The sequence below is a fragment of the Bos indicus x Bos taurus genome, chromosome 23 (genome assembly GCF_003369695.1).
Source record: "Bos indicus x Bos taurus breed Angus x Brahman F1 hybrid chromosome 23, Bos_hybrid_MaternalHap_v2.0, whole genome shotgun sequence".
NCBI classification, from domain to species: domain Eukaryota; kingdom Metazoa; phylum Chordata; class Mammalia; order Artiodactyla; family Bovidae; genus Bos; species Bos indicus x Bos taurus.
Window position 1 is genome coordinate 8,763,982 of NC_040098.1, and position 14,610 is coordinate 8,778,591.

At 62.0% G+C, this 14,610-nt stretch overlaps 3 protein-coding genes across 3 annotated transcripts; 2 read left to right on the plus strand and 1 right to left on the minus strand.

Annotated features, from left to right (window-relative positions):
- Window positions 1-1,887: 1,887 nt before the first annotated feature.
- On the minus strand, window positions 1,888-8,246 carry BAK1 (BCL2 antagonist/killer 1). The gene is made up of 6 exons (XM_027524790.1): window positions 8,005-8,246; window positions 6,057-6,136; window positions 5,054-5,189; window positions 4,602-4,745; window positions 3,357-3,537; window positions 1,888-3,237 (listed from the first exon to the last, which is right to left on the minus strand). The coding sequence occupies exons 2-6, from the start codon at window positions 6,124-6,126 to the stop codon at window positions 3,133-3,135; spliced, it is 636 nt and encodes a 211-aa protein (XP_027380591.1). The 5' UTR covers window positions 6,127-6,136; window positions 8,005-8,246; the 3' UTR covers window positions 1,888-3,132.
- LOC113882291 (gametogenetin-binding protein 1-like) lies at window positions 6,575-14,406 on the plus strand. Its single transcript, XM_027525484.1, has 7 exons — window positions 6,575-6,640; window positions 8,737-8,891; window positions 10,614-10,726; window positions 11,121-11,215; window positions 11,375-11,525; window positions 12,485-12,624; window positions 14,156-14,406. Exons 1-7 carry the CDS (start codon window positions 6,575-6,577, stop codon window positions 14,204-14,206), a joined length of 771 nt encoding a protein of 256 aa, XP_027381285.1. The 3' UTR covers window positions 14,207-14,406.
- On the plus strand, window positions 9,184-9,951 carry LOC113881741 (gametogenetin-binding protein 1-like). Its single transcript, XM_027524815.1, has one exon. The coding sequence runs from the start codon at window positions 9,330-9,332 to the stop codon at window positions 9,789-9,791; it is 462 nt and encodes a 153-aa protein (XP_027380616.1). The 5' UTR covers window positions 9,184-9,329; the 3' UTR covers window positions 9,792-9,951.
- Window positions 14,407-14,610: the final 204 nt, after the last annotated feature.

Genomic DNA, 14,610 nt, shown 5'->3' on the forward strand with positions numbered 1-14,610 from the left:
GCGGGTGATAGTTTTTCCTTCCGCGGGCAGGCTGCACTGCCTCTTCTCAGTGGTACCACAGACCAAGGAGTCTAGACCTCTCTGGAGGAGACGAAGCAACAGTTTCAGAAGAACCACAAATCTTGAGAATTTAACTTCCTTAATACCTACAATGGAGAAGGCAATGGCACCCCACTCCAGTACTCTTGCCTGGAAAATCCCATGGATGGAGGAACCTGGTAGGCTGCAGTCCATGGGGTCGCTCAGAGTCGGATACGACTGAGCGACTTCACTTTCACTTTTCACTTTCATGCATTGGAGAAAGAAATGGCAACCCACTCCAGTGTTCTTGCCTGGAGAATCCCAGGGACGGGGGAGCCTAGTGGGCTGCCGTCTATGGGGTCGCACAGAGTCGGACACGACTGAAGTGACTTGGCAGCAGCAGTAGCAATACCTACAAAGCCCATCTGCTCCCTGTACCCCAAGAGCCCCCTCTAAGAATGTATTTATATTTCTCTTTTGGCAATTTCATCTTGACAGAATACAGGGTGGCGTGGAAGCCTAGACACAGGCCAAAAGTTTTCCGGGCTGCGCCCCAGGCCTTTCAGAAGACCACGCAGCCGCCGCCACCGCCCACCCTTATTCCAACTTTCCGCCGGGATTGGGTGGTCGGTGCGCCCCGAGGCCCCGCCCATGAGAGGGCACGCTTGCGCGCCTGAGGCGGCCGCGGCCATCTTTGATCCAGGCAGTCCGCTCTCCTCCCGGCGTTCTCAGAGAGGTCGCGGTCGCGCGGTTCCCGCCTGCGCGGCGGGTAGGCGATCCCTGCCTCCCCACCTCGCCCTGTGGCTGACCTGTGCTGGAGACCAACGGCCCCGGCCCCCACCCCTCTGGGCTCCACGTGAAACCTCGAGCCAGTGTCGTGGCCAGTGCCAGCTCCCCGCCCTTTCTACCCGGTGACTCCGGGCAGGTACCTGAGTTTCCTTATCTGTAAAATGGGAGTTTAACAACCCTTCTCGCCACAGCTATACCTGCTGATTGTTGGGCACGTATGATAAATTCTCGGCATAAAGCTTCGCAGAGTGTGTTCCATAAAAACTGTCTACGAGCTTTTCCTGCAGAAAACTGCAAGGGGCCTTGTGGCCACCACCCTTCCAGCCACCACAGCTCGCAGGGGTCCCCTCTCAACGACTGCAGGCAGGACGTGGACTCTGAAGACGAAGTCGGAGGGCCCAGGGGATTGGCAAGATGCCCTCGGGGAAGTAAAAGAGAAGCCCGAGTCCTTTAGGACTTGCGTGTGACCCCTTTTGGAGAGGTGTCAGAAAACAGACCAGGGTGCCCGGGACTAGAAAGACTTCCTCGGTTTTGGAACATTTAAACGCCTCCGTGCTTGTTATTTTTATCACCCCTGGCTGCCTCCCCATAGGGACTCCCATGCAGCAGAGAACTCCTAGAATGAAAAGCCTTGTGTGTGTGCGAGCTGTGGGGGACAGGCCGAAGAGGGAGCCGGGATGCTGCGTCCTAGGTGGAGCCAAGCGTGGGTGGTGGTCCCCGGAAGGGAGAGTTCAGACCAGGCCTGTGGGGGTCCCCAGGCCTGTGGGGGTCCCCAGGCAAGGGCAGCTGCTCCAGCAGCTCTGTAGCCAGAGCCTAGCAGTTTGGGGACCCCTGACTTCCTGTGGGAATGGGAAACTCGCCTGGAACCCCAAGAAATGAGGAAAGTTCCCAGAGAAGGGGATAGCTAGTGGAAGGGGCCAAGGCCTTCTAGAGGGCTGGAGAAACACACCCAGCCCTCCACAGGGTTTTGGAGGCTCCAGAGGAGACCCGTCAGTAAAAACCAGGTGAAAGTCACTCATGCCCAGGTTCCCCCAGTCAGCCTGATGAAGAGAGGGGTAGTGGAGAAGACAAAAGGGATCAAGTCTGAGTGGGGGTTGCAGTTTATTTTCAGACACACTCAAGAGGGTGGGAGGTGGCCAGGCGGCTCCCTCTGCGTCCCCTCCCTGCATTTGGTTTAATCAAGAACTCCTCTCCCCTGACCTCTGAATCCCTCAGCTGTGCAAGATAGACGAGGCACTTGACCCCACCATCAGGAGGGGCTCAGGCAGGTGTGGGGTGCGGAAGGTAGAGGTTGGGGGCGGAGTTCAAGTATTCACAGTTCCCCTGTGCATACCCCCGGATTACACTGTGCCCAGGCCAGAAGGGAGGGCCCCAACCCTGGGGTTTCTAGTGGTGTTTCTAGCCCTTCTCTCACTCAGAAACTTCAAGATGCGCTCCCTACCCCTCCTTTCCCTGACAATGACAAACTGCAGTCCTAAACCCTGTAGCCCAGGTGAGGTGGGGACCCGGGCAGTGCACTCAGACGAGACCCCTCCCTTCCTCACCTGGAGTAGGTGGGTGTGGTGAGCTGCGCTTGTAGTGATGGGTGGGAGCAAGTGGTAACGTGGGGGGACAGAGGCCCTCAGGAGCTCTGGCCTGCACCCCACTCCACCCCACCCCGAATCCCTGAGAGTCCACCTGCAAAGTTAGTATGGGCCGGCCGGGTGGGGAAGAGGGTAGCAGGGGCTGGGGGGGAGCCGAGGAGCACCTTCCCCCGCACCTGGCCCCGCCCCGCCCCAGTCCTGTTCCCGGGGAACCTGATGCTTAGGAAAGGCCAGGACTGGGCTCCAGGCCCAGCTTTCAAGCTCAGCCTTCCAGAACTGCTAAATTCTGGGGAAGGGTAGAGCTACTAACCCCCACAGCCCAGCTGTCCTGGCTTTGGGCAGAGTGGTGGGAAGGAGGGGTTCCCTCCTAAGGGTATTATAAAAAGCTAAAACCGTTAACGACGACTTGGGAGAAGTGGTTCCCAGCTTCTTGCTTCCCCAAGTTATCAGTCTCCCCAGCACCGAGCAGACAGGGCTGAGGGGGTCCCAGAGAGCTAAGGGAGAGGCCACCGCCCCACTCTGAGAGGGGGTCGGTTAGCACCATGCAATGTTGGAGCACCCAGCAGTCTGATGGATGCCCCTGGGCAGGGGCGCTCCAAAGCTGGAGTGCCCACTTACTAAAGCTTCTGTGCTCTTAATGGGGGGCAGGGGGACACCCCTGTTAGAGAGGAGGTGAGAGGAGAAGCCGGGGTCAAAGTCCACAGAAGGGTCTCAGGACCCCAAAGGGCCCCTCCAGGAGTCATGACTTGAAGAATCTTCGTACCACAAACTGGCCCAACAAAACCACAGCCAGAACGATGGCTACGCTCTTGATGGGGCCGTTCCCCAAGTCCAGGGCTGCCACCTGCCAGGAGAGACAGGAGGGTCATGGGCGGAGGGTGCTGGTGGCTCCCGGGGCCAGGGTGGGGCTGGGAGGTGGGGCTCCAGTAGCAGGGAGAGGGTGACCAATGCTCAGGCACTCACCCAGCCACCCCTCTGCGCGATCCACCGGGCGATGGAGCGACGAAGCATGAAGTCGGCCACGAAGCGGGTCACCTGGCCCAGGAAGCCGGTCAGGCCGCGCTGGTAGACGTGGAGGGCCAGGCGGTAGCCAAAGCCCAGCAGAGCCACCACGCGGCCCCAGTTGATACCGCTCTCAAACAGGCTGCGGGCAGGGGAGATGCCGTTGCTGGAGACCCCTGGGGGGGCCTTCTACTTCCTTCCCCCTCCCATCCCTTTGGACCCCCCGTCCCCATCTCCTCCCTGCTGGAAAGCAAAAATGGCTTAGCCGTGAACTGGGGGGGCAGAGGCTGCCCCAGCCTGGCCTCGATCTGGGAAGAGCCCGTGTCCCTGTGAAAGGAGAAAGCTCAGAGGGCAGATGAGTGGGGCGCTGCTTCTGGGGCTCAAAGGTACACAGAATGTGGAGGGCAGAGCAGGTGGGTAGAGGCAGCAGGGAGATTACCTGTGGGTGCTGCTGCTGGCCTGGCAGCCCGGGACGGCAGAGAGAAAAGGACAGAAGAGGAGGTTAGGACAGTCTTGGAATCACAGCGGAGTTGGCGGTGGCCTCTGAGGACACAGGCAGGGTGTTCAGCTCTGAGCACTGATTCCATCTCCTGCTCCTGCCGTCACCCTCAGCCTCGAATCTACCCCGCGACTGACTTCCTTAATCCGCATGGTGACAACGGCTAACACCTCTAAGTGTGCACGCAATCCTAAGCGTATTCCCCCTAGTTTACGGACCAGGAGACTGAAAACTAGGATGTGTCATGAAGCCGGTAAATGGCGAAGCTAGGATTCGCCCAGGCTGCTGGTCTCTTGAGGCCAGATCTCAGCATCAGGAAGTCATTTTCAGGACCCGGTGGGCTGAAGCCAGGTCCAGCAACCATTTTTGTGTGAAATGTGGCTCCCAATCAGAACAACAGCTGTGTCCCAGCAGTGCTGGGGAGCTCTGGGAACACCCCCACTGCGAGCCCCACCCCCCACACACAGTCCTGATCTACCAGCTCATGTTGGTATCAGGGCTTATGAAGGCTATGCCCTTGTGTACAAAGATGAGGAGTCTGGGCTTAGAAAGAGAAAGACGGGGGCCCAAAGCCATGCGTGAGTTAACAGCAGAGGCAGGGACAGAAAACATGTCTCCTGACACCAGCAGAGAAGCTGTCTCCCGTTTCACGGGCAGGGCCTGGCGCGGTGGGGACAGCGCCGTGGAGGGGCGGTGGCCGGGGCTACCTGGACGCGATCTTGGTGAAGTACTCATAGGCGTTGTCTGCTGTTGGCTGCAGGTGCTGCAGCATGGCCTGGAACTCCGCATCGTAGCGCCGGTTGATGTCGTCCCCGATGACGGCGAGCTGGCGGCCCACCTGCCCCATGGTGCTGGAGGAGCGGGAGGCGGCCAGTGAGTTGGGGCCCGGGCTGGCAGCAAACCGCTCCTGCCTGAGATGCCCTGGCCTCGGGCGCCCCTCCTGGGAAGTCCTGACCGTGTGCTCAGACATGAGGGCTGGGCCCAGGCACAAGGGGCAGGCTGTGCTGAAAAGGGTGCCGGTTCTGGGATGGGAGCGGTGACCCGAATGCAAAAGGGCAGCAGCAGGAGAAGCCCCCAGGCTTGCTCAGCTGCCAGGACCAGCACGGTGACCCTGCCTGAGTCTCCGCTTCTCTCAGCACGTCCAGGGGCCGCAGCTCACCTGCTAGGTTCTGGGTGCAAGGTGACCATCTCTGGGTCAGTAGGCGCAGCCGCCCCCTCGGCCTCCTGTTCCTGCTGATGGCGGTAAAAGACGTAGCTGCGGAAGACCTCCTCGGTGTCCCGGGCCACCTGCTCCTCTGGGGACCAAAGCCGGGAGTCAGGGAGGAAGTGCTCTGGGGAGGAGGGTTCCCTCTGCTGGGGGACACACCTGTCCCACCTCTAGCCCTCAGGTGACACCTAGGGCTGACTCTGAGTAGAGCTGTCTTCTCACAGCAGCCTCGTGGAGGCGACCGCCCCGTTTACAGATGAGGAACCTGAGGCACGGTGTTTGCATAACTTGCGTGAGGTCATGTGGCTGGAGTGAGCAGTGTGGCCAGGATAGATTCCCAGGAGTTTGGGTCTCTGGCTTTTAGTGTCCAAGGCACCCGGCCGTATGGCTTGGCTTAGGGAACGGACTGCAGCCCAGGAAAGTCACATTGGGACATAGTGAGTGGCCTGGGATGGAACCCAAAGTCCAGGAAGCAGCCTGTGCTGGGTGGCAGAGCTGCCAGCCTTCCGGTGGTCCCCTTGGAAGAGGGCACTCTCTTCCTTCCTCCCCAGAGTCTAACAGCCCAGTCTCCCTGTTGAGCAGCCCTGATCAGGTGATAAGCTGCCTCACTTCCTTATTTCTCCAGCTGGGATAAGACAGCCCCGCCCCACGCCTTCCCTCCTGCTCACCCATCCTGCCCGGCTGCCCAGGAAGGGCAGGGTGTCCTCCTCAGACTCACCGCCCCCTCCCTCGGCCCCCACATGTCCTTCCCCACGCCGCTCCTGGGGCTTGGTCTTGCCGGCACCCCCGCTGGTGAGCCAGTGGGCCGCCCACACTGGGTGGGGAGGTGCTTTTCTCCTTTGTGCAAGGCGGGTAAACTGAGTTGGGCCCCTGGGACTGTCCAGGTCTGCTCTCGCCAACCTCCCAGCTGGCCCCGGTGGTTATGGGGTGGGTGAGGGGGCAGACAGACCCTTACCCGAGGTGGAGGAGGGGTCAGGCTCGTCGCAGTCCTGCCCGGGGGGACCTGGGCCTTGTCCGGAAGCCATTCCTCAGGTCCTGGGGAGAAAAGCAGCTTCAGTCTGTGCTGGGGGCAGATAGGAAAGCAGAGATGGGACCAGGGGCTCCGGCAGTCTGTGGAGGCGGGGAGGGCCCCCTCCCGAAAGACCCACTGACCCAAGAACTTATCACTTCACTGGCGGCTCTTCAAGGAAGACTGGGGCTGAGAAAGGCCAGGCAGCCAAGACTGCCCCCGCTGGGGACCAGCGCAGGCCCCGGGGCGGGGAGGCCACAGCAGTGCCCAAGCAGCTGTCTAGTCACGTCTTACCCTGTTCCTGGGCCGGGGAGGTGAGTTTCAGAGGCAGGGTTTCCTTCCGCTGCTGCTGGGGCCCTCTGAACCCTATCCAGTCCACACTCACCGCAGACTCACTACCTTCCAGCCAGTGACCCCTGAAGGCCGTCCCTGAAGGCCCCACTTCCCCTCTGGCTAGTCAGAGCATGCCTGTTTTCCAACTCGGACCTGTGGTGTCCTCCTCACACGTGCGGGAGGAGGTGTGGGACGCGGTGGGTAGCGTGGCAGGGTAGGCACCGTCATGCCCACTGCACAGGTGGGAAAACTGAGGCTCAAGGAACGCCCCGGGCCACAGGCCTTGTCAAGGCGTCAGGGTGACTGAATTTCCACACGTGTCCATGCTCTCCTCAGCGCTCAGGTCAGACTTACTTCCCAGTTGCCGGCATCGGTCTCTGCCTTTGCCCCGCCTGCCTAGCAGGTGGCTGAGGAAACCACGTGTAGCCCTTGCCCTCCTGTCTCCGGCCCCCGTTTCCCTCCTTTTCCGGGTTCTGGCCACAGCCCCTGGCGGTTCAGTGAACCCTGGGCAGAGCAAGTGTTTCCTGGACATAAGCTGTTTCACTTTCAGTTTGCACCCTCCTCATTTCCCCGCACCCCAAAGCTGCCTCCATCACCCAGGCAGGAAGCCCCCTCCTCTCCCCACTCCGGAGGGCCCAACCTGGGCCCAACACACAGGCCACCCTCTCCCCCCTGGGAGGGCCTGTGTAGCCCTCCTCCCTGGGAGGGCCTGTGAACCGTTTACCCTACCCTGCTCAGGCCTGGGGCCATTTTCCAAAGGGCCTCAGGAGAAGGGTGGGGAGGGTCCACCTGTGCGCCCCACCTCTTCACTGCCAAGGGGGCAGGGACAGGGAGAAGGGACTCGCCCCTCCTGCAGCCCGCGGTCCCCCTCCTGCTTAAGACAGACCTTTGCCTGACACCCCGCATCCTAGAAGCTGCTTCCCAAACAAGGCGCCTTTCTCCCTCCCTTGGTACCCAAACGTGGTGCCCCCAGGACATCAGGGCTTAGGATGCTAACTGCACCTCAGCTCCCTCTCCCACTACCCCTGGGGCTCACGGCTGGGGATGAGGTGGAGCCTTGGAACCCGCCCCAGGGCCAGAGGCCTGAGCCGACCCGGGACTTCCTCTGCCCCCATCCAAGCGGCCTGACTTCCTGGTGGGGAGAGTCCGCTGTGCCCCACCTTTTGGGTTGGCCAGGCCCAGGATGCTGCTGGAGTTGGGGGGGAGGGGGCAGATCCCAACCTAGTCTTAGGACTCCTGGGGCAGCAGGAAGCACTGTGAATGGTCTCCCGCTGCCCTTGACCTTGACTCTGACCTCCACTCCCATCCCCCAGACTGCTAAAGAACCTGGCTCTTTGGCATGCAATTCTTGGGCAGCCAGGGCCAGGGCAAGAGGGCCGCCTCAGGGGCAGCCCGAGGGAGCCCCTGCTGGATAGGGCCACCATCGAGGGTTGGTGGAGCTGCCCGGGCAAGCTTCACAGAGGCATTCCTCTCCCCAGAGGGCTCCCCAGGGGCTCCCTGCCTCACCCCGGGCCTGGGGCTGCCCAGGGAAGGGGGCATGGGCAGGACTCTCCCAGCTTACCTCCCCGGACCCTGGCCCAGGCCCGGGATGGCCCAGCGGGGCGGAGGCCAGAGATCCTGAGGGGCCGGGGGCTGCTCCCAGGGTCGCGTCCCCAGGCCTGGCTTCCAGGAAGGGGAGTCAGTGGATCCCCGGTGTCTGGAGTGCAGCCTCTGCCGGTCCCAGCGCGGCCCTGGGGACCCACGGGGCTGCAGCGATCATAGAGGCGCCGGCGGCTCCCGGCTCCCATCAGCTCCCTCTAGAGGAAGTTGCTCAGTGGCCGCCGGATGCGAAGCCGCAGCCCCGTGGCCTGAGGCGGGTCTGGGCTCCGCAGGAGAAAGTGGCTTCCCCTCCTCCTCCCCCACGGCTTTTCCCCCACCCTGGTTCCCAGTCCTCATTCTTGATTTGTCCCCTGCTCCCTTCCATCAGTGCCAGCAAAACAGCCAGGATGGGGTGGTTCCTTGAGACCCACTGTTTGCCAGGCACTTTAAAAGCCCTTTGGACAGACTTCCTTTGGTGGTCCAGTGGCTAAGACTGTCCTCCTAATGCAGGGAGGTCTGGGTTCGATCCCTGGTCAGGGAACTAGAGCCCACACATAGCAACTAAGAGTTCACGTGCTGCAACTCAGACACAGTGCAGCCAAATAAATAAATATTAAAAAAATAAATAAGAGCACTTTGGAACAACCCTGGGAAGTTGGTGCAGTGGGCCACACCCATCTTACAGGGGAACAAACTGAGACTCAGCTGATCTAAGGAACCTCTCCCAAGGTCACTGAGATGGGTTTATAATCAGGTCTCCGGGAATAATACTAAATTGAGATTCAGCGTGCAGTTAAGACTGTGCACCAGGCACCTACCTTGGTGGTCTCCACAGAGGAAATGTGACGTCCCCCTGACTGTGCCGGGCAGGTACGAAGAAAAGAGGGCACGGTGGGCCCGTGCCAGCTGGACGCTGAGAAGGGAGGGAAGGGGGAGGACAGCTGCCGGGGAATGAGTGCTTCCCAAGGACGGCAGCGGCTGCAGAGGGACAGGCGGGGAGGAGAAAGCCCTGGGCCACCACCCCATCCTCAGAGCTGGGGTTCCTCTGGACTCCTCTGCCTGCCCCCACCACTGTCTCCTGGGGCCTCCCCAACCCCCAAGCTCCCCCCACCCCAGCTGGCTCCCTAGGCCTCGTCAAAACCCCTGCACTGTCTGCCCCAACGAATCCCCCCTCCCCCCTCTGCCTTCTAGAACTCCTGGAAGTTTCCAACTGGAGGTTTTCAATTTGAAAACCCCCTTCTGTTCTTAAGCAGTTGGTCCTGTGGTGTCTGCTGCGGCCCCTCCCTCTGAGTCAGGGACCCTTTCAGGATGGAGGCCCCTGCTTCAAGCCCTCGACCCCGAATTTTGGGCCGCTCCTCCATGTTCTGCTTTTTCCGGAGGTTGGTGGGCAGCAAGCGCAGCCCGAAGAACTCAGACAGGGCCCTGCGGAGGGGCCAGTCGTGGCCCCTGAGGGGGCAGGACGCCGTCCCCTTGATGACCGACTGTCAGGGACGAGCCGGGAAGAGGGAGTCCAGGCCTCCCGCCACGCTGCCCTTCGCCCGCCCTGGGGCCCTGCCGCAGCCAAGCCCCTCAGGGCTGGAGATGGGGGACCCTGGGGCCCAGACCTCCCCTCCAGCAGAGGTCCTGAGGGTCGTGGCTCAGGGCGTAGAGGTGAAGCCAGTCCTGCCCAGAGGAAGCCAGGAGGTGCTGGGCCACTTGTCTGAGCTGGAGGAGAGGGAAGAGGCGGCCACAGGGGAGGCCTCAGGGAATACGGGGACCTCAGAAAGGTGAGGGGCTGGGCCGCGAATGGAGGAGCTAGGGGGAGCCAGGGTGTCAGGAGGGAGGGGGACGTGGGCCTGAGGTTTGATGACCAGAACTGGGGAGGGACCAGGGGCTTCCCTGGTGGCTCAGCCAGTAAAGAACCCACCTGCAAGGCAGGAGACCCCAGTCTGATTCCTGGGTTGAGAAGATCCGCTGGAGAAGGGATAGGCTACCCACTCCAGTATTCTTGGGCTTCCCTGGTGGCTCAGCTGGTAAAGAATCCACCTGCAATGCGGGAGACCTGGGTTAGATCCCTCTGTTGGGAAGATCCCCTGGAGAAGGGAACGGCTACCCACTCCGGTATTCTGGCCTGGAGAATTCCATAGACTGTAAAGTCCATGGGGTTACAAAGAGTCTGACATGACTGAGTGACTTTCACTATCAGGAACGGACTCCTTGGGTGGGCAGAGGACTAGGTGGGCATGGTCGTTCACATCAAGGGTGGAGAGGGCAGAGGGAGGCAGAGACAGGGCTCCTCCTGCAAGTGAGGGGTTGTGTAGAGGGGCACCAAAAGGACAAGGGCACAGGCCAGGGACGAGGAAGGGTGCGTGTGGGGTGAGCTGGGCCTCCCATCACTTCCCAGCTCCTTGCTGGGCCCCTCCCCTCCTCATCCCCCTCTCACCCCACTTTTGGGGGTATCATCTCCCTCTGTGAAGACCCCAGAGGGCAGAGCAGGGAGCAGGGGGGAGCAGGGGGGTGGAGGAGCTGAGCGGGGCTTCCACGGGGGTGTGGGACCTTCACCACCTCTCAGGCCCCACCTGCCACCCCCATCTGACTGTGCTCTGGGGTCAGGGGCCACTCTGCCCAGGCCTTGGCGGTGGAGCCGGGATGCGTGCGGAGGGCCGTGGGGCCACTGGAGTTCAGCCCCGAGGCCTTCACCAGGGAGGAGGAATGTCTGCTCGATGGTGAGTGCGGTGGCCACAGGCCCCGGGGGATGGCCAGGGCATCGGGCTGGGGGTGGGGGGGGCCTGGGGGACACGGGGCAGTCTGAGCGGAGCTGGATCCCAGCTACACTCGGTGCAGGTGTGAGGGCGGCAAGTCGCTCAGTCTTTGTGCATCTCAGTTTCCCCATCTGTAGAATGGGAGTGTGATAGCACCTCTGTCAGAGGGCCTTAGCAAGGATTAAGTGAGACGTTCTCTCTCCGTGAAGTGCCTAGAACTGTGCCTGGCACATAGCCAGCGTTTGCCAAAGGACACAAGGAAAGCTGGCCGTAGCTCAGCCCTCCCGATGGACCCGTGCTCCTCAGGCTGGGCCTCCACCCTTTGCTGTGGGCTCCCAGTGACCACTGCCCTCCACAGGTGACCCAAGGCTGGCCTCCTCCAAGGTGGGGGCAGCTCCCTGGAACCGCCTCCTCGGCTTGTACAAGCGGCTGCAGAAAGGGGCCATGGCCAAGGTCCGTGGGGCCCCGGCGCGAGGGGGCGGGCGGAGGCAGGGCTGGGCCCGGGAGAGTGCGTCCGTCTTGCCGCTCCTGCTTTCTGCTCGGGGGCCGGGGTCGGGGTGGGGCCCGGGCTCAGGTGCCCCCCTCACCTGCGGGATGGCCGTCCACCCTCAGTTCCCTCTCAAGGAAGGCCTGCCCCGAGAGGAGCCCGGCGAGGAAGAGGCGGCGGCGGCGGAGGAAGACAGCGCCCTCAAGCTCTGCGTGCCGGGCATCGTCACTCTCCAGTCCCCGCTGCATAAGGCCTTCAGGTCAACGGACACAGTGGGTGGGTGTGCCGCCCGTACCCCCTCACCCCGCCCCAGCCCCGCTTTGATGGAGCGGCTCTCGGATGCAACACCGGTTAACACCACCAGGGGGAAGCACAGGACTTAAAATGATCGCTCAGGCCGGCTGACCTGCGGGCGCCAGTCCCCAGAAGAAGCTGGGTGTGGGCCTGGGAGGCGGGGAAGGCTTGAGGGGTGGGGGGCGGGTTACGACAGGTACCGTGGCTCCTCCAGCAGCACCCTTTCCCAGCCCAGAATTCTAACTCCTTCAGTGGCGCCCCCCTGCACCCCCAGTTTTCCCCTCAGGTGTGCACTTGCTGTGACGGTGCCCAGGGGACCCCCTCCTCCCATTGCAACCACCTCGCCACCCTGGTGGGGCGAGCAGATGGCTTAGTGGTAATGAATGACAGCCTCCAGTAAAGTCTCCATTGACATTTGCCTTACCACGAGCCAAACCCTCTCCTAAGCACTTTTCATGAAATACTGCATTCTGACTCTGAGGTCGGTCCTGTTATACCGTCTTCGCTTCCCTGTGAGATCACTGGGGCCCAGAGGGGTTAAGTAATTTGTCCATGATCACCTCGCTGGTCAGTGGAAGAGCTGGGGCTTGAACCCCCGTGGTTTGGGTTACTCCGGGTTGGTACGCTGGAATTGATGGCTGGGGGAGGCGGGGCGGGGTGAAGGAAATGTCTGCCCCTCGAATGAACACTGTCCCCCCCGGAGGCAGGTAAAGAGATTCACGCTCGGGATGGGAGCAGGGAGCCCAGTGAGCATCCTGGGACAGGCTGGGCGGTGGGGAGGTGGAGTCTGGCGGGCTCCAGGGGCCCGACTCGGGGTGACCAGGGGCCACGCAGGACAGGGAGAGGTTTGGAGAGCTGGGGCCACTTCGTCTTCCTCAGATCCCCGGCAGGCTGCAGCTGCCCGCTCCTGCTTGTCCCATGCCCTTCTCTCTGGCTCTCAGGTTTTGTGGAGGCGGAGCTAAAGAAGCTTCTGGTCGTTCAGCGGGAGTCCCGCCTCTGGAAGATGGGCGGCTATGACGGCCGGGAGCTGCTGACCCAGCCAGAGATTACCCTGGAGGAGGCGGGCGTCGTGGATGGCCAGGTACACCCACCCTCCCACCACCCCGCCCTGCTTGCGGGCCCGGGAGCCTGGGGCTGGAGACCTCCCCTCTCCGTAGGCTGCGGGCCCAGGCTCCAGCCACCCACGCACCCTGCTGGGCAGGAAGGGCACAAGTCCTTCTCCATGGTGGTCTCTCTGAGAGCAGGACCCCGGCCTCCTAAGCACACACTTCTCCATCTGGCTGGCTCTCACTTAGCCCAGAGCCCGTTGCTAAGGCGTCACTGCCGTGCATTTGCTGTGTGGTTCCGGGCAAGTCCCTCGCCCTCTCTGGGACTCAGTTTCCTCATCTCCACGAAGAGGGAGTTTATCAGGCGGCTTCACGGCTTTCTTGCGCCTCTGTCATTTGCATAAGGTCGCTCTTTTTCCGTCTCCCATTCACATCCACACTTCCACAAACACACACAGGCGCAGGTGAGTTGCCAGGGGTAACAATGGGGACCACCCCCAGCCCGCCCTCTTTGACGTTGGCCTTAAAGGTTAGGTCTGTCCAGGCTTCTCTGAGTGCACACTGATAGATCTGTTGATGACAAAAATGTGTCGATTTCCTTTCTGGGTTAATTTCCATTCATTCATCAGTTCACCCTTTCCTTCAGTGGACATCTGCCCCCTGCAGACTGTGCAAATCACAAAAGGAAGGAGCAAAGTCTGTAGTCTGTGACTTTGAATATGGGCTTTGGTGTCTTCACCTGGAAAGGGGGCCATTGGAAGATGAGATGAACTGAAGAGTGTGTGGCAGTCAACTGCAAAGGGCACTCCAGTGTCAGGGATTATGACTCACCTCTTGAGGGCCATGAATACCAGGAACCCTTGCTTCCCCCTCGTCCTGAGCCTTAGGCCATGCCACAGGGTGCCCCCGGGTGCTCTGGGGAGCCTCACCCTACACCACACAAGTCCTGTCTCTGGTAGGGCTCCTGCTTTTTTGCCTTTTCCTGCTGAACGGACCTCTCCTCCCCAGCGCCCTCCAGGGCCGCCCCCTGGGCTGGCCTGCCCTGTCCCGGGCGTCCCGGGCGGCACAGTCCTAGGGTCGCCTGAGCACACAGCGGGCCATCAGGGGGTTTCTGGATGGTGGCTCAGGCGGTGCCTCACCGGGGGCAGGGCAGCCTGCTGGGGGCGTGTCGAGGGGCCTGTCCTCATCACCACCCCGTCTCCTGGTCTGCCCTCAGGGACACCAGTCTGAGGGGGAAGGAAGCCAAGCCCCGGCCTTTGGGGAATGATGGGGCCCTGGGAGAGGGGCGCCGAGGCCGCAGAAGCAGCGCCCCGAGCTGGGGGTAGGGGTGCCGAGCCCCCTCGGCAGGGTGTCCAGGACAGAGGTGAGGGAGGGCTCGGGCCGGCTGGGGCTGCTCCCCCCAGGCCGCAGGGAGGCGGCTCTGGGTTGGTGGGCTGGGCCAGCTGCTGGCCCCTGGGGGCAGCTTTGGAAAGTGGTCTTGGGGTGCTCGTCTCTGGGGGTGCCGAGGAGGAAGAGGAGAGCTCAGAGACGCCAAGGCCTCCGCTTTCACCCACTTGCAACCCCCAGCACCTGCTTCTGGAGGAGATGGACGAAATGGGAAACTGGCCTCCAGAGTGAAGCCGGCGCCGCCCGGGGTCCCTGCAGGCGCGGAGGGACGGAGCCCCGCTTCTCAGGGCACCTCAAGGAGCCCCTGGGGCCAAGGAGTCTCAAGATAACCCGTGTCTGTGCATCTGCAGGGTGGGCCTGCCCGGCTGACTGCTCCCACTTGTCAAAGTCAGGCCTGTCACATTACTAATAAAACTCAGTTCGGCATTGGGCTCCTTGACTGTCTGTCTGCGGAGCCCGCCCCCCGTCCTGCACAAGCCTAGTGTACCGGAGTCTCGGTCTCTCTCGTCGGGGCCCACAGGCCCCAGGCCACCCCAGCTGCAGAGCCCCGGTCCCCATCTGAGCTGGAAGACGGCAGGTCTGGTGCACCTGACTGCGGTGGGGAAGGACCTGGGGCACCAAGGCCTGCAGGCCCT

Bases quoted from the DNA above. Each gene is read 5' to 3' on its own strand.
- LOC113882291 (XM_027525484.1), top strand. From the start codon at position 6,575: ATGCCTGTTTTCCAACTCGGACCTGTGGTGTCCTCCTCACACGTGCGG. The intron at 6,641-8,736 runs GTGGGTAGCGTG...AGCTGATCTAAG, and splicing joins GGGAGGAGGTGTGGGACGCG to GAACCTCTCCCAAGGTCACT. The intron at 11,526-12,484 runs GTGGGTGTGCCG...TCTGGCTCTCAG, and splicing joins CAGGTCAACGGACACAGTGG to GTTTTGTGGAGGCGGAGCTA.
- LOC113881741 (XM_027524815.1), top strand. From the start codon at position 9,330: ATGGAGGCCCCTGCTTCAAGCCCTCGACCCCGAATTTTGGGCCGCTCC.
- BAK1 (XM_027524790.1), bottom strand. From the start codon at position 6,126: ATGGCTTCCGGACAAGGCCCAGGTCCCCCCGGGCAGGACTGCGACGAG. The intron at 4,746-5,053 runs GTGAGCTGCGGC...CCGCTCCTCCAG, and splicing joins TTGCACCCAGAACCTAGCAG to CACCATGGGGCAGGTGGGCC. The intron at 3,238-3,356 runs GTGAGTGCCTGA...CTCTCCTGGCAG, and splicing joins TCGCGCAGAGGGGTGGCTGG to GTGGCAGCCCTGGACTTGGG.